General features: G+C 40.6%; 1 protein-coding gene across 1 annotated transcript in view; it reads left to right on the top strand.

Moving 5' to 3' along the window:
* Positions 1 to 18869, top strand: part of SLC12A4 (solute carrier family 12 member 4) — an 83313-nt gene that overhangs the window by 58608 nt on the left and 5836 nt on the right. The window contains exons 14-21 of the mRNA XM_034425432.3: positions 3261 to 3359; positions 4522 to 4641; positions 6045 to 6149; positions 6651 to 6819; positions 13310 to 13505; positions 16333 to 16502; positions 17996 to 18127; positions 18209 to 18316. Coding sequence (XP_034281323.1) covers positions 3261 to 3359; positions 4522 to 4641; positions 6045 to 6149; positions 6651 to 6819; positions 13310 to 13505; positions 16333 to 16502; positions 17996 to 18127; positions 18209 to 18316 — 1099 coding nt within the window. The remainder of the gene's footprint in view (positions 1 to 3260; positions 3360 to 4521; positions 4642 to 6044; positions 6150 to 6650; positions 6820 to 13309; positions 13506 to 16332; positions 16503 to 17995; positions 18128 to 18208; positions 18317 to 18869) is intronic.

Genomic DNA, 18869 nt, shown 5'->3' with positions numbered 1-18869 from the left:
ATGTGGCTCTTTCACCCCTCTTCTGCGGCTCCCTGTCACTCAATATATGCGTCACAACCGCCAATGTGAGACACCCGCCGGCACGTGATTTATTGAGCTTTTCAACCCCCGATAGGCCAACCATGGATAAATCCATGAAAAGAAAAGTTTCAAAAGAAAATAGAATGTTTAATTCAACTATATATGCTAGTTTTGTGGCCGCTCAAGAAATAGTCAGGCACAGGAAGGGTTTTGTGGCTCCCGGTGTTTTATTTTCTGTGGGAAACGGGTCCAAATGGCTCTTTGAGTGTTTAAGGTTGCCGACCCCTGATGTAGGGGCAGAGATGGGTTTCAGCAGGTTCTGACCAGTTTTGGAGAACCGGTAGTGAAAATTTTGAGTAGTTCAGAGAACCGGTAAATACCACCTCTGACTGCCCCCCCATCTATTCTCTGCCTCCTGAGTCCCAGCTGATCGAGAGGGAATTGAGATTTTGCAGTAACCTTCCCCTGGAGTGGGGTGGGAATGGAGATTTTACAGTATCCTTCCCCTGCCACGCCCACCAAGCCATGCCACGCCCACCAAGCCACACCCACAGAACCCACAGTAAAAAAATTTGAAACCCACCACTGTGTAGTGGGGACTTTTTGGCCTTCTGACAAAGCACACCATGATATTCCAGCTTTGTAATTCCATGGAAGTCTTTTCCTTTTGAGCCGAGTTGAAAATTTTGAAAGTTTGTCCCGGAGAAGTGGATATGGAAGAGGTTGAGATAGCCTCTCTTTTTTTTTCCACTCTTGGAGCAGCTCCGAATGTTTTTATGGGGTGATGTAGTTTAAATTTTTGGAATAGGATGGGAATTAAAGATGAGAATATGCTACCAGACCATTGGTGAGAGTTCAAGTTCCCAACTTCTAGAAGATACCTACAGTAGTGGCCAAAATTGTGGAAAACTTTTGGAAAAGGTGTATTTTCTAAAACTAGCTAATAACACCACTTTTTTTTTTTTTTTAGAGTAGCACCATAAAATTATATATCAACGGAAAGAGAATTTAATCAAGAATGTCATGCAATAACTTTTATGAAGGATTTGCTATTAGAATAGCAGTTACAGTATAAAGAAGAAAAGTGAAACACGTAGAAAAAACGAGATATACAAAAATGATCATGTCAGTTAATCCTTAGTTGGGTAACCTTTAGCATGAATTACGGCCTTACAATGACTTCCCATGGAGTGAACCAAGTCTTTTAGTTCTGCAGCTGTTCTAATGTGAAACCAAGATTGAAGGATGGCTTCTATTAACTGGGTTTTATTGCTGGGTCGCTTCTGACTAACCAGTTTCTTTAGTTGGCTCCATAGATTTTCAATTGGGTGAAGCTCTGGGCTATTCCCAGGCCATTCCAGCAGTGGAATAGGATTATCTTGAAACTCCAAACAAAAGTGGTGTTATTAGCCATCAAACCTCAAAAATACACTTTTCCCAAACGGTTTCCACAATTTTGGCCACTACTGTAGAAGATGGCTCCCAAAGGTGCTTTTCCAAAGGCAATGGGATTTTCTTGTTGTTTTTTTGCTTGAATAAAAAAAAAAAAATACAAAGTTCAGTGGAAAAGCACTTTTGAGACAACCATGACTTAGATCAGTGATGTCTAACCTTTTTGCCATCGCGTGCCAGGAGGGGGGAAGTGGGGGGGGTGTCACGTGCATGCGTGCCCACATCCATAATTCTATGCTCCCCATGCATGCGCGTGCGAAACCCCCCACCCCGCTCCCGGCACGCAATGGCCCAGTAGGCTCATTTTTCTCTCTCACCTGGCTCCAGAGCCTTTCTAGGAGTCTGGGGAGGGCGAAAACAGCCTTCCCCACCCCCTGGAGGCCCTCCAGAGGCCGAAAACGGCCCGTTTGCCAACTTCCTGTCCCACCGGAAGTTGGCAAATGGGCCGTTTCTGGCCTCCGGGGGGTGGGGAAGGCCATTTTTGCCCTCCCCAGACTCCTAGAAAGGCTCTGGAGGCTGGGGACAGCAAAAAACGGGCCTTCCCCACCACCCCCCGAGGCCCTCCAGAGGCAGGAAACAGCCTGTTTCCCTACTTCTGGTGGGCCCAGAAGGCCGCGCCGGAGCTGAGCTCTCATTCCCACTGATATGGCTATGCATGCCACCTGTGGCACGTGTGCCATAGGTTCGCCATCACGGACTTAGATGACTGAGAATCTCCATAGACATCTAGAAGATTGCTCATTCTTTATCATTTCTGCTCCTATGGAGAAGGAATTATAAGGCTTGAACTCATGCACCTGGAGGAATCTAGGCTGAAGAAACTTGATATAAACACTAAGAAACTTTTTGGTGCCAGCAACTTAAAACAAATAAAACCTGGAATTTAAAAATGACTGAGAACTTGAGTGAAGGCCGACATTTCATTAGATGTCAACCTTCTCACACAAAGTCTCTCAACAGCTCATGCCAGAACTCTGATGTTCGTGAGATCTGTCAGCCTTGTGAGATTTCAGACCTTATTACTAGATTTTGCTTTATTAAAGACAAATATTACTTAATATCTGTGGCACATAGGCTGCTCTGAGTCACTTGGTCTAGTGGCTGCCCAATTGCAGCGGAACATCAGTTATATTAAAGAAACAACTAGGGACATTCTCAGTACATTTCTGAGTGTTTCCTGGGATACACTTTAAAAGTACCACAAAATGTTGCGGTCAAAATAAGAAGTGCGTATTTTTATTCTTTTGGGGCCCTATTGCAGAAGACAATTTTCGACTGCCACCTAGCGTTGATTCTGATACATCATTGTTAAACCCATGGAAGCTTGTCTATTACTGCAGTTATTTCTCATGTCGTTATTACACATTATTGCCGGGACAGTCTTCGAGCAAGTCTAATATTTGGTAACTTAGAAGACTTTTTCATTCTTCTGTTCTGTTTCCTTTCCTGCATTTTCACGGCAAGTCAGGAACATCTGCAGGGTATGTTCATAAAAGTCAAGATGGCACCACAAAGATGCAGTTGAGACTAGGTTGGGTTTCTTTAAGTGCATCACGCATGGAAAATGAGTGGAGCTTTCATTGCGCTGGTATTGCCATCTTGGCATTTCTGACTACACCCTGCGGAAATCCTGGCTTGCAAATTGTGCACAGCAGAGTTGCTGCAATAAGATGCCCCAGAAAGCAAAAAGATGTTCAAATGAAATTCAGAATGAAGAAATGGGCAACTGCCAACTTTCATGCACTGATCCTCTCCCCTCTTTCTTCCTCTTTGCCACCCCAAATAAGGTTTTTCCTAATGTGTTACCTGTTTGTCAACCTGGCCTGTGCGGTGCAGACTCTCTTAAGAACTCCAAACTGGCGTCCCAGATTTAAGTATTACCACTGGTAAGAGGTTGTGGTTTTTTCTGAGTAAATAAGCTAGGAGGAGAGTTGCTTCTAAAATTGCCCAGGAAAGGGAGGAGTCAATAGTAAAAATGGAGGAAGAAGAAGACAAAGAGGAGACTACAATGAAAATAACAGTGACTGATGAATTAAATCAGGGGGAAATATATTAAGAGAGTTGGAAGATACTTTTGAAAGGGAGATAGGAGCCTGGGCAGAAATTTTGGAAACTAGGCAACAGAAGAGTCTGGTAGAGGTGAGAAAAATACCTAGATTGAACAGCCAAGAAGCAGATGACAGAGATAAAGATCCAAGAGCGGAATATGGGAGGCAAGCCAAAAAAAAACATAGCAATTAAAGTATTGAAGCGGGCAAGAGATGATGGATAGATTATTTCTCTTTTTTGTTGTTGTTCTAGCTTGCTTTTCCTTTTCTCTCTCCTTCTTTTCTTTTTTTTTAAGGCAGGTGACATGATTAGAAGTTAGGTAGGATAGAAAGAAAAGGTCTTATAATAAAGGGTGACATGATTAAAAGTTAGAATAAGAGATAGAAATAAGAGAAGGAGGAATATTAATGTATACACTTTTGTATAATAAAATAAAAGCACTGATAAGAGAAAGCATGGAATAATTGAATAATAACAGATTGCAACTTAATATAAACGTGTATCATTATTAGAAATATATAAGTTGATGGAATGTAATATGATTAATTCTATTAGTTTTATTTGTATTAAGAATGTATGACACCCAGGTGCCACGCTGTTCACGCATTGATACGTTTGTTAAAAAAATATTTTAAAAATTAAAAAATAAAATGAAATTGTCTTCATGATCATGAGATGTTATGAGTCAAAAGCCCAAAACACTTGAGAATTTGTGAAACCAGAAGTGCTTGGAAAATGTCTCTTAGCCTATTATGCTTTTCTAGCCTGGTTTTGTACCTTATTGTGTCATATTGATAATATCTGCAACCTGAATGCGTAAATAAACTGTTGCAGAGACTGCAAAATCTTGCAAACTCACCAAACACAGACTGCAAAATCACCAAACACAGGTTCTCTGGAACCTTTTCATCCTTCTAGCTGTCCTTCTTCAAGAAATGCTTGTATGCATGGAACCAGCCCTATCATAACCTAATAACATTTTGAGTTTTGTTTTCTTAGGACTCTCTCCTTCTTAGGGATGAGTATCTGCCTTGCCCTGATGTTCATCTCCTCTTGGTATTACGCTTTAGTGGCCATGCTCATTGCCGGCATGATCTACAAGTACATAGAGTATCAAGGGTAAGCAAATTTATAAGGAAAGTAATTTGGAAGTAAGAGCCACAGTGGCACAGTTGTTAGAGTGCAGCATTGCGGGCTACTTCAGTTCAAATCTCACCAGCTCAAGGTTGACTCAGCCTTCCATCCTTCCGAGGTCGGTAAAAATGAGGACCCAGATTGTTGGGGTCAATAGGCTGACTCTGTAAAACCGCTTAGAGCGGGCTGTAAAAGCACTCTGAAGTCATATATATGTCTAAGTGCTATTGCTTGGGAAGGAAGGAAGGAAGGAAGGAAGGAAGGAAAGGAAGGAAGGAAGGAAGGAAGGAAGGGAAACAAGGTAAAGGAAGGAAGCTGTGGTGGTGCAGTGGTTAGAATGCTGTATTGCAGACTAATTCTGCCCATTGTCAGCAGTTCGATCCTGACCAGCTCAAGGTTGACTCAGCCTTCTATCCTTCCGAGTTCAGTAAAATGAGGACCCAGATTGTTGGATATGCTGACTCCGCTTAGAGAGGGCTGTAAAAGCACTATGAAGCGGTATATAAGTCTAAGTGCTATTGCTATTGATTTAAGGTAGATGGAGGAATAAAATTGTAAAACTGGGCATTTAAGCCCCAACTGATCCCATCTAGACCATGGATGTCCAACCTTGGCAATTTTAAGGCTTGTGGACTTCACCTTTTAGAATTCCCCAGCCAACAGGGAATTGAAGTCCGCAGGTTTTAAAGTTGCCAAGGTTGGACACCTCTGGTCTAGACATTTTGAAACTCCAAGGTGTTGCCAGCAAAAGGGCATTCTAAGACTTATATCTAGACAGCAAGACACTTGTGAAGTCCTTGGTGCTGTCTGAACTTGCTTCTTCTCTTGCAGAAAGCATTTCATGACTTAACTATCTAACATCATCAGTGTGAGCGAGTGTAGGATTTGCTTCTTCTATATATATAGTAGCTTGCCCTGTCAGCATTGATGGGGGTGTGAAGAAGACATTTGCTTTAATTGGGGCTTCCCTGGAAATAATGTGTCTATGGCGGGAGGAGGAGCTAGCATATAAGAACTTTGAAACATTAGAACTCCCAAGGTAGGTAGATCAGAATTTTGAATGGTTACTAAGTGACCAATTATAAATTGAGGAATATCACCTGTACTGGATCTCTGAAAAAGAATAGTGTCCTGAATTGACAGGAGCAAAGGATCAGAATAATCTTACGTTTGAAGTATAGATTTATTCAAACCTAAACACAAGAATCTGGTCAGCTAAAGTTGAGTACTAAATTGGCTGCAGAGAAGCGTCTTTGGAATTCAGGAGAGCTTAAACTTGGACTGTTTGTGGCAATGTCATGACTCTAAGCTGATAACGCATTTAACGCCACCCTCCAGCTCTGCCTGCTCTTCTTCTGCTACAATTCTGATGCTCTCTTTTTTACTAGGGCAGAGAAGGAATGGGGCGATGGGATTCGGGGCCTCTCTCTAAGCGCTGCCCGGTACGCTCTGCTGAGATTGGAAGAAGGTCCTCCCCATACCAAGAACTGGAGGTGGGTTCTTTCAATTTTAATGTAAATTTTGTGTAGGTTTTTTGTCCGTCCCCCCTCCCCCACATGGGGAAGTCAATGCATTCCTGACTTTGTCACCGCTTCTCTGTGATTCAAAATTATATAGTCAACTTCTCTTTGAGGGCCGATTTTTCCTCAGTTGCTAAACTTCGAGATACTCTGAAGTCACAAGAATATAAGTCTGGAAAGGGGATTGGCTGAATCACAGAATATTTGCAGCACAAATCTGATGCCTTTCGTGGTACTTAAAAATCAAACCAGTGCCCTCTTTGCATTGGATTTGGCTTTGACCGAACCTTTTGCGTGAAACAAATTGCAACGAGCCAAAATGAGCCGGGGGCAAAACACTGAAGTAGCTATAAAAGTCTCTTGGGAACAGCCAGAAGGGCCAGTCCTCTGCAGAGCGTCTTAATTTATTCCAGTTTGTTGTTGGAGGGCATGACCCCTGTCTCTCAAAATCCGCTTCCTTTTCTTCCTTCTTAGACCCCAACTGTTGGTGTTGCTGAAGCTGGATGAGGATTTGCATGTGAAATACCCCAGACTCTTGACATTCGCGTCACAACTGAAAGCCGGGAAAGGGTTGACCATTGTAGGAACTGCCATTCAAGGCAACTTTCTGGAAAGCTATGGAGAAGCTCAGGCGGCTGAACAGGTGAGGCTTGGCGGAAGCAGGTGTGAAGGATTCTGTCTTCTGGAATCTTGGACCAAAATGTTTACCACGCAACGCTTCGCTCCACCAAAACGAAAATTCAGTGGCAGATCAACCAACCACCATCTTAAATTTTATATGAACTTCTCTTTCAGGATTTCAAACCATTCATTTTTTTATTGAAAAAGTTTTCAAATACAAATTTTCCCCCCATTTTTCTCCCCCCCTCCTCCCTAACCCCCCCTCACCACCCATCCCCCCCTGAGACTTCTTCACAACAAAAACCTAATTCATAACAGATTATATAATATTTTACCATCCTCTTACTCCCTCCTCTAAATACTGACCCTTACTTACTAATAATATTATTAATATTATTACTTCCCCCTTTTACCATACATTTCAAAAAAAACATTCAACTATAACATTGTATAAAAACTTCTAATTTAACATAATATTATTATAACTCCCAATTTAGCAATAATCTGCCCTTTTTCTCCTCCCCCATACTTTTATCTGTATATTATTACAACATTTCAAAACAACCTTCCACTTTAAAACTATATAATAAATCCTACTTTAACATTTAATCTTTTGTGTATATTAATATAACATTTCAAAGCAGCCTTCCCCATAAATCCTAATTTAACATTTATTCAACTCTATCCATTTTCTCCACTCCCCTAAATATATCACTTAAACATCCCTTTTCTTAAACTAAACAATCAGTAAACTAACCTATTTCCACCCACTTTCCTACAAAATTGCCATGCACAACAATTCTTAATATCTTTAAACCACTGCCCACCCTGCTAAAAAAAATATATTCCGTTATATAGAAAAAATCAATGACTTTAAATTTATAATCCATATAATATCTTCTTTGATATCTTTCCACTGGATTGTTGACTCCATCATCCATATTAGGGTAACAAAACATCCTGGTGCAACAGTTTGTTCAAAATCCTCCGTCATTATCTGCCCCCATCAGTAATGAATATCCTCATATGTATATAAAAGAAAAAAAACAACCGCCCGAGTGACATTATAATTATATTCCATATAGTTGTAATTGTGGCTTTCATCAGGATTATTAATTCCCATCATCATGTTGGGTGACAACCAGATCTTCTGCATGCCCCAGCATAGCTCTCTTGCTTTATAGCTCAAGATGAATATAATATATTTATCAATAATAAAAAAAAATCCAAAATAGATAATTCCAATTCAACAATTTAAGGCTCTTTTCACATCCTAAAATTACGGCATTGCAGAGGTCTGTCACTCTCCTCAGGATAATATTAACCAATACTTCGCCTCAACTATCTTTTCATATATTCATTCATTTTTTTAAAAAAAAATAACTGGCTTCACTGTTGCATAATTTAGAAGTTTTTATTTTTATGAGACCTATTTCTTTTTTTCTTTTCTTTTTGTGGGTTTGATCTCCATCCTAGTTTCCTTTCTACAAGTTGTATATCAACTGATCGGTTTTCATTCTGCTTTATAACTTGATCTTGTTGGTTTTGTTTTTGTGTCTCATATTTCTTTTTTGCTCCATACTTGTCTGTGACTTGATGAATCATCACGTTAGAGTCCGATGCCACTTCTCTCATATTTGTAGATAATCCAGTTGAGGTGTCTAAAGAATCCAAAGGCAATTTGTCCACCACAGCCTCTGTAATTCGATGTTTTCCCTTTATTTCCAACTCCTTCTGCTTATCCTGTATTGTGCCTAAAGATGTTAAGTTCATTTTCAAAAATTTTTGATAAAATTCTTTCGCTTTTTCAACAGTATTTAGTTGGTATCTTTCTCCTTGATATCTCAATATTATACCAACTGGGGCATCCCACCTGAATAGAATATTTCTTTTTTTTAGCTCAGTCACCAGAAAACCAAATTTCTTCCTTTCCAATAACATCTTGGGCGGGAGCTCTTTGTAAATCCAAATCTTTCTTCCAAACAATTGCAAAGTAGAGTTGAAGGAATTTTGCACAATATTATTTCTAATTTCTTTTTCTGTAAAATAAATCACCACATCTCTAGGCAATTGCCTTTGCTTTGCAATCCAGGAGTTTATTCTATAAACTCTATCGATCCTACAAAATACTTCCTCAGGTTGGACCTTTAAGATCCCAGCCAGAATTTCAGAAGATATTTTCCTTAAATCAACTCTGTTATTTTCCTGCAATCCTCTCAGTCTAATCGCATATTCAGTAAAATTATATTGCATCATTAAAACTTCTCTTTCAATCCGTTGTTGCATGTTTTCTGCATTACAAGTCTTTTGATCAGCCTCCATTTTAGGTTTTTCTTCTGAGCTATTGTCTTGAGTGTTTGTCAAATCATTTTCAATTTTTTGTATTCTATTGTCCAAATTGTCCTCAATTTCTTCCACTTTAGACTCTAATAAGTTAGTATTTGCATCCAACTTGATCATAAATTCTGAAAAGCCATTAGCCATTTTTATAATCTTTCGGTCCAAAGTATCAAACTTTAATTGCACTAATTCTTTAATTTCCTGCTTAAATTTTTCAAAGTTCTGATTCACAATCTCATCCCTTCTTACAATCTCCTCCAAAAGAAATTCAATTATATTAAAATCAGTTTTCTGAGACTGGAGCTTTAAAACTTGTTCACCTAATTTATTAATGGGGGAATCCCCCCGCACAGCTTGTTTGTCCGGCTTTGCAAGCTTTAATGCCATATTTCCACACAGACAAACTATTTTTTAAAAAAAAAAAAGAGAGAGAGAGAGGCAAAGAAGAAAAAAAGGACTTCTTTCCAACCAAGATCAATATCAGATCTCCAGGAAGAGAAAAACACAAAAATAGAGCTTTATCTTAAGTGTAGCCAAAAGTATTTATTCCGCTACTTTGTATCTTAATGGGAAATGGAAGGACTCTCCCTTTCAGCCCCTTCTCAAGCAGTCGCCATTTTTTAAAAATTCTTTTTTTTCTTTTCCCTTTCCTTCTTCAATAACTGTTGTAAAATGAATAAAATACTTGCGATTCAGGGTCACAGGTCCAGCTCATATCCTTTTTAATTGTTCTGTTAATTTTTGTAGGCTTGTTCTTGTCGCCTAGCTCTGCATGGGCAGAGGTCTTCCAAAGCCCGGAGCAGCGGCGGGGGAAATAGGGAGCTTCGTCTGCTTCGTCCCCAAAAGTAAAAAAAAACTTTTGGGGCTATGCAGAGAGCTCTACCTGCCCCCGCCGGCTCTGTCTCCATTTCCACATGGAAATGGAGTTTTTTCGAGCCGCCTTTCAGTTGTAAAGGCGGCTCTTTACAGGCAATGGGGCGGCGATCCGAAGGGATCGTCTGGCGGCGGCAAGAGGCAAACCGGAAGTCCAGGATTTCAAACCATTCATGATGGGTTGCAGGAGCTAAATTTTGTGTTGCTGCGATGAAAGCAAGATGTCATTGGTTAAAGACATGTTTATTTTTGTTTTAAATGTTACTTTAGGTTGGATACATGTTAACTGATTAATTGGGGGGATATATAGTTTTTTATGTGGCAGGAGCTGCCACAAACAAGAGGGAATCAAGCTATTCTCCAAAGCACCTGAGGGCAGGACAAGAAACAATAGGTGGAAACTAATCAAGGAGAGAAGCAACTTAGAACTGAGGAGAAATTTCCTGACAGAACAATTAATCAGTGGAACAACTTGCCTGCAGAAGTTGTGAATGCTCCAATATTGGAAGTTTTTAAGAAGATGTTGGATAACTATTTGTCTGAAGTGGTGTAGGGTTTCCTGCCTAAGCAGGGGGTTGGACTAGAAGACCTCCAAGGTCTCTGTTATTCTATTCTAGTGGGTCTCAACCTTCCTAATGCTGTGACCCTTTAATACAGTTCCTCATGTCGTGGTGACCCCCAACCATAAAATTATTCCTAAAACCATTGAAAATATGTGTTTTCTGATGGTCTTAGGCGACCCCTGTGAAAGGGTACAAAGAGGTCCCGACCCAAAGGTTGAGAACCACTGTTCTATTCTATTTGTCAGAAACGAACTATCAAAGCTACTGCAGCCAGATTTATTAATACCCTAAGCCAGTGGTGGGATTCAGCCAGTTCGCACCACTTCGGGAGAACCGGTTGTTAACTTTCTGAGCAGTTTGGCAAACTGGTTGTTGGAAGAAATCATTAGGGCAGAGAACCGGTTGTTAAATTACTTGAATCCCACCACTGCCCTAAACTGAGTATTTTAAGCTCATCTAGGAACTGCCACAGGTACAGTATTTGTGGTATGATTTCAGAGGGCAAACAGGAACAAGCTTCTATTAATTGATTCTGCTACCACATTTGGAATACTTCATCCAATTCTGGTCACCATGAGACAAAAAATGATGTTTGAGACCCTGGAAAGAATGCAGAGAAGAGCAACAAAGATGATTAGGGGATTGGAGGCTAACCATGCAATGAATGATTGAGGGAACGAAGTATGTTTAGTCTAACAAAGAGAAGGACTAGGGGTGATATGATAGCAGTCTTTCAGTACTCAAGGAGCTGTCACAGAGAAGAGAGGTCAATTTATTCTCCAAAGGACCTCTGAGCAGGGTAAGAAGTGGAAGATCATTAAAGAGAGATCCAATCTAGAACTAAGGAGACATTTCCTGACAGTGAGAGCAATTAGTCAATGGAAACTCTTGCCTCCAGAAGTTATGGATGGTCCATCCCTGGAGGTTTTTAAGAAGACATTGGCCAGCCCTTTGTCCGGAATGGTACAGGGTCTCCTGTACAGCGTTCAGTGGAACAGCATACTTCCAGAAGTTGTGGTTGCTTCATTTGGACAGCCATTTGTCCATAGGGTCTCCTACTTGGACAAGATTGGACAAGAAGACCTCCAGGGTTTCTTCCAGCTCTATTATTCTAGGTCAGTGATGGCTAACCTTTTTGCCTTCGTGTGCCAAAAGCGGGAAGAGCACAGGGGGGGGTCATACCCACGTGTGCCCACACCCATAATTCAGTACGCCTTGCCCCCACGCGCATGCATGGGTGACACCCCTGCGCTTTCCCTGTTTTTGGCATGCGATGGCACAGTGTACCCAGTAGGCCCGTTTTTCGCCCTCCCCAGGCTCCAGAGGCTTTCTTGGAGCCTGGAGAGGGCAAAAACAGCCTTCCCCACCCCCTCCGAAGGCTCTCAGAGGCTGGAAATAGCCTGTTTGCTGACTTCTGGTGGGCCCAGAAGGCCCGAAAATCAGCTGACCAGCATATACTTGCGTGCCGGAGCTGAACTAGGGCAACGCTCGCGTGACCACCGATATGGCTCCACGTGCAACTTGTGGCACGCGTGGCATAGGTTCGCCATCACGGTTCTAGGTTCTACAATCTAATATCATGAGTACAATTCACTTCATTGAGGAAGGGTCTTTGTGTAATCTGCATTCAATTAGTCTCTTCCCACTTTTTTTTTTTAATAAAACAAGTTTTATTGGTTTTTTTCTTTTCTCCTCTCCCAACTTCACCCACCTCTTTCTTTCTTTCTTTTTTTTGAACAGTGTTGGTCGTTTCTTATCTTACACAATTAGTCAAATTCAAATACATTTTACTCAATTACAATTTTTGTCAATATCGTCTTCCCCCCCTTTCCTTTTTTTGAATATACCTCAGTATTTCTATACTTGCATACATAAACATCTTCTTCATTTATCCCTAAATTCTAACTTTACTATTTATACATATTTGTCCTCTTTTATTCTTAAACAATTCATTCTTTTTCTTAATATATTTATATTTGTTTGTTCAGAGCTGCCTTTCTTCCACTTCATCTTTTTTTTTTATTGTCCAGCAATCTTTCTCCTCAAACCTAGCCTCTCCCTCTTCTCCTTCCAACTTTCTTTCCCCGCCTTCTTCTTCTCTTCTCTACTTTCCCTTCCCTTCTCTTTCTCCTCCTCTCTTCCTCCCTGTCTTACCTTCTCTCCTACTCTACTTTCCCTTCCTTTCCTTCCTCCCTACTCTTCCATCCCTCTTTCTCCTTCCTCCACCCTTCCGATTCCTTAATCTCTCTCTATTGCTGTATTCATTTTCAATTTAATGTTTTCCATTGTGGAGTTCAGGCAGCCCCAATCCCTTTTTAATTAAATATTTTTAATTATTAACAATATATTTCATCTTGTTCTCTTTTTTCCTTCAAATCTTTACTCAAACACTTTTCTAATCTCTTATCTTTTTTACTTTTACCAATATATTTTTTTTGAGAAATATATTTAATGATTGAAATTGAATGTAAAACTGAATGAAATCGAAATGATAAAAATGATTTAAATGTTATACTTGCAAGAAGTCTCTTCCCACCTTATTGTGACTAAATAGTCTTCTTAAAAAATACATTGGTTTAAAATCTCTGCACCAGTGGTCACGTGGATGCCAACAGGTATTTCTAAAACACAGTTTTGATTTATCATCGATAAAAGGATCAGATCTTTGTGTTTTTAATAGCCTTCTGGCCAGCTTCCCATAATGATGACCCTTGGATCTCTATGGTTGTCTTCCAGACCATCAAGAATATGATTGAGATTGAGAAGGTCAAAGGATTTTGCCAAGTTGTTGTGGCTAACAAAGTGCGTGATGGCATTTCCCACTTGATACAGTCCTGTGGATTGGGGGGCATGAAGCACAACTCGGTGGTTTTGGGGTGGCCCTATGGATGGAGGCAGAGTGAAGATCCTAGAGCTTGGAAAACCTTTATAGGTAAGTTCAAAGGATGTTGGTTAGCATCCTTCTTTCTCCATTGTGGCAATGATGTAAAAATTTTTCCAAGTTTAGGTTGTATTATTATTATTATTATTATTATTATTATTATTATTGTTATTGTTATTGTTGTTGTTGTTGTTGTTGTTGTTGTTGTTGTTGTTGTTGTTGTTGTTGTTTAAATTTATATACCGCCCTACTCCCGAAGGACTCAGGGCGGTGAACAGCCAAAAGATAAAACACACATAATACAAAATTTAAAAACAATATAAAAGCCCATTAAATAATTTGGCCCAAACAATTTAAAACACCCCTATTATTTTAAAACAATTTTTTAAATAATTCAATAATTGTTCATATTGTTTTTTAAAATGTACTTCTTGTAGACAGATTATATCAAATTTTAGTTTCTCTAATTTATGAAAGACCTTTCTTCTTTTAACGGCTGAGTTAAGTCCATTTACATTTATTGAAATTAATTTCCTTTCTTCCATGTTCATACTTTATATGTAGGTTTTGCTGCTCTAGTTGATCTAACTTTTTTTTTTTTAAATTTGATTTATATGCCGCCCTTCTCCGGAGACTCAGGGCGGCTTACAATGCGTTAAGCAATAGCCTTCATTCTTTTGTATATTTTATACAAAGTCAGCTTATTGCCCCCACAAACTGGGTCCTCATTTCACCTACCTTAGAAAGGATGGAAGGCTGAGTCAACCTTGAGCCTTGGAGAGATTCGAACCAGCAGAAATTGCAGGCAGCTGTGTTAATAACAAGGTGCACTAAACCACTGTACTATCAAGGCTCTCTAACTTCCCATTGTTCCTTATATTCCACAATACTGCGCCTTCTACTGCTTCAAAGCATCCTTCTTTCCCAAGCATGATTCAAGCATTGTTTTCTATGGTGAATAGTAGAATGTCTAAAATTAATTAACTAGAATTCGAAATATGGTTGTTCTGCTGCTCAAAAGAAGGACTTCGGTACTGTTGTGAATTTGCAAGGACTTCTGATGAAAATTCTGATTTGGGTGGACTTTAATAATCTTACTAAAAAAAAAATTATCTGCCTGTAAAAAGAGTTTCTGTGTGTAGAATTCTTCCTAAGTCTTCTGTATTCTTTCTTATTTCATCATTTCTTAATAGTTTTATATTTCTCAAGGAACGATGGGACACAGAATGATCTTGGGACATTATGACTAAAATCCACAAAGGGCTGTTCTCACTTTCAGCCCATGGCAGTTATTATTAGTTCATGTGAACTTTCACAATTTTATTTTTAAGAACTGTGGAAACTACTATTTTATCAAATTAGGATATTATTTTGAGTAACTCAGATTTGTCAACATGGATTGACTGTAATGATAGATCAGAGTTTCTTTGGGGTTCCAGTCAAGGACTTTGCTTAGATTTTCCTGGTAGAGTCAAGGTGCAAAATATTTCTTCCTGATGATACTCTTCCTGATTAATAGCTTTGTCAATTTGCCAATTGTCAATTTGCAATTCATGCAACGTTATTTTTGTGTCTTTAAAATGTTAGTTAAGTTTACCAACTGTACTGTTTTTTGTTCTGCTTGTTTGGAGGCAATGCACCAAAATTCTTCAGTCCTTCATACCTACCTCTTAACTTTGTGCAACCTACTTGTCACTCTGTACTCAACAGGGACTTGGTGCTTACCGTTTCCTTCCAGTTCCATCCTTCTTCCAGTAATCTCAACCAATCAGGGATTGTATCTACTGCATATACTATTAACACTCTCGTATCTTGATTGATTGTAATCTTCAGTGGGACAAATTGGTACATGGTTAATCATTTTAAAATCAACATATCTCAGAAGAGCTAATTTATAGAATGTGTCCAAAATCTAGGAGGATGCCCCCCATGGCATTGAAATTTGGCAACGTTGTGGCTGCTTTAATGTTACTGTACTATCACAATTAGTGACAATCATTTCCAATTCTACCTACTAGCTTCCTACAAGGAACAATGGGGAAGCCAGCAGGAAGTCAGAAGTCTCTCTTCGTTCCACTGTATTTTTGCCCATCCATTCACGGTGATACTGTTCCTCTCTCTATATATATAAAAGCGAAAACCACTCACATATTAATCATGAAATCTCCAGAACCATAAAGCCTACAAACTTGAAATTTGCCACGTGTGTTCCTCTTGGCTTCTAGGTGCTCACTAAGAAAGGATTTTTCGAAATGACCATCAGAGCATTAATATTTCCTATATTTCCTAATATTTCCTAATATTTCCTATATTATTATTAACACGCTCTGATGCTCCCCACCTCAAAAGAAATCTCTTCCAAATGCAAAACACAAGCAGAGGAGAGGAGTTTCACTTTCAGTTTTACTTTCACAGCAGCAAGCAGCTTTACTACAGAACAGTTGAGTTAAGCCACGCCCAGTCTCCTTCCTGTCTCCTTCTTGCTCATACAGCAAATACTGTTTGAGTTTCCAAACACCCCGCAACTCTCTCATACACCGACAGGATGCTGGCCAGATGAATACCGATGGATGCTGCAGGCTGGGAAATTCTACTCCCCCTCCCCCTCTGTTCCAACTGCCAGTTGCATTATATTAACACACTCTGATGCTACAGAGTTACACATTCTACATTAAGTTTCAGGCTGCAAGTGTCAGTTTATCAAGCCCAAGCACATAGTTTCATAGTGAAGCACGGTCGTCCAGCTAGTAAGGAAATATGTCTAAAACAATGACCAATGCATAGTGGGTTTTCTAGTGTGAGATAGAATTAAAGCCCAGTTCTGCAGCCAACCAGATTTGACTCTCCACAACAATGTCTTTCCTCTTTTTAATTCCAGACACCGTCCGTTGCACAACGGCAGCCCACCTCGCCTTGCTTGTGCCAAAAAATGTGTCCTTCTATCCCAGCAATCATGAACGTTACAATGAAGGGAACATCGACGTGTGGTGGATCGTGCACGATGGAGGCATGTTGATGCTGCTTCCGTTTCTCCTCAAACAGCATAAAGTAAGAATGCTTCTAATTCTTCTGTCTCCTAGTCCAACCCCCTGCTCGAACAGGAGATCATGTACTACTTGTATGTTATTATTTTGGGTTACATTTCTATTACATTTTATTGTAATGAGAAGTTGGTGATTCCCCCCCACCATCCCACATAAAGTGACCAGACTTACTCATCCGTGTGGCCCACAGTCCATATGATTGATGTGAGTACCCCGTGGTGGGGAATTGGGAACGATATGTGATCTGTGACTCACACACCTGTACAAAGAGGGATTGCATGGAAATATTGCTGTTTACCAAATGCTGATCAATTTGTAGTCTTGTTTTTGCTTACATACACAATATACATACAGGATATATAGAAACTTGCCTTTCCAGAGGTATATTTTAGTTATTTAGGGTTTTATTTCCTGCCTTTATTGTTTTTATAAATAACTCAAGGCAGCTAATATATCAAACCACAACTCCCTCCTCCTCTTTTTCCCACAGCAACAATCCTGTGAGGTAAATTGGGCTGAGAGAGCATGACTGGCCCTAAGACACCCAGCTGGCTTTCATGGCTGTTTTGACCTAGGCTTCCCAAAAGCACAAAGTCGACTCCTCGTCCCGATAAAACCCCTTTTATTTAGTTTAAAGGGAATTCCTCTCCAGCAAAGCCCCAGCCAACAGTCTTTCAAGAGATTTCACAACTACAGACCTTTATCGGGCTTGGAGAGCTGCCAGGCCGATATCTTCCAAACGCCATTCTGTAGCAGACAATACTTTATTATTTATTTATTTATTATATGTATTTATATGCCGCCATTCTCCCGAAGGACGCAGGGTGGCAAACACAAGTTAAGAAACAAGTACAATAAAACCATAATTTAATCCAACTTGTCAAGAAGTCAGGAACAGATCTTCACTCTCATGAATTGAACTAATTGTCTCCTGCAAACTCCATTCTTCTTTCGCTCCTCTTTATTCCCTATGGGAGGGGCCGTTCACCGTCCACCTGTGCCTTTACTCCTGAGTTGGCCCTTGTTCCTTAGCTGTTCCCTTCTGGCTGCTCTGCACATTCGCACACTGGGAACAGGCTTCAGCTGTTCTTCTGCCCCACTGATGTCCAACTCTGAAGGCAGCTGACAACTGTCAGACGGCCCTGGCCCCATCTCTGCCTCCGACGCAGAGCCCTCATCAGAGCCTTCCTCAGACTCCAGGACTGGCCCATGTTCCTCCCAAACCTCCTCACTGTCCGAATCTGCTGCCAGATCTGCTGGCGGGCCACAACAGTGGCTAAGATGGGACTTGAACTCACAGTCTCTCGCTTTCTAGCCTGGTGCCATAACCACTAGGCCAAACCGTCTCTCATGCCGTTCATGGATCTGCATATATTAGCACACAGTTGCATGAACTTGTCAGATAACCCTTATATAAAAGCGTGCTTTACCAGGTTAGTTGAACTCTGGCAGAGAGGACTGAACATTTCTGAGAGGACAAAGTTTTTGCCTCCGCAGGTTTGGCGAAAGTGCAAAATGCGAATTTTCACCGTGGCCCAGATGGACGACAACAGCATCCAAATGAAGAAAGACCTGGCGGTCTTCCTTTACCACCTCCGCATCGAGGCTGAAGTAGAAGTGGTGGAAATGGTAATGGACTTCTCCTGTCCTTCAGGGGTTGGTCTATGGATTGCGAGCCTCGTTCCAACATGGTCTTTTTCCTCCTTTTAGCAAAACAGTGACATCTCAGCCTACACTTACGAGCGGACCTTGATGATGGAACAGAGGTCTCAAATGCTGAGGCAGATGCGGCTGACCAAAACAGAAAGAGAGAGGGAGGTATGTCTTCTAGTCGCCACTGCAAAATGATGGCGGGGTGACCATCAGTTGGGTTTCAGTTGGGATTGTGTTTGAAGCAAGGATGGCAAAATGAACAGGCTGTAGGATTTTCTATAGACAGCTAGGACAAGCCATGGAAGAGTCCTGCATTGTGAGATGTTGTAAATCCTTGTTCAAAATTATATATAACAATAAGCCACTCTGACCTGGTACCCCCTATGAAACTCAATCCTGCCTCTGTGATATCATCATTGGCATCCTTCAGTCTCAAGAGACTATGGTATCGTGCTCTGGAAAGAGGTCCTAAAAGAGCATCTGGTGTGACTAAAAAGGCCAATTCGAGACTGGCAATCCCTTCCACACTGAGGGTAGATACATTCTGTCCCCTGCCCAGCCCCCAGATTTCGCTGGTTCCGGGACTGCCTCCTTTGCCTCAGCCTGCCAAACAAGTGTCTCTTCGAATTGGAGAAGGCCATGCTGCGTCTTTAGCCTCCAAGCTGAATGATTGGAGGTCAAGGTTTCCCAGTTGTTAATGTCCATTCCCAGGGCCTTT

The sequence above is a fragment of the Pantherophis guttatus genome, chromosome 11 (assembly GCF_059756535.1).
Source record: "Pantherophis guttatus breed Tessera chromosome 11, ASM5975653v1, whole genome shotgun sequence".
Taxonomy (NCBI): Eukaryota; Metazoa; Chordata; class Lepidosauria; order Squamata; family Colubridae; genus Pantherophis; species Pantherophis guttatus.
This window is presented reverse-complemented; position numbering and strand designations above follow the sequence as displayed.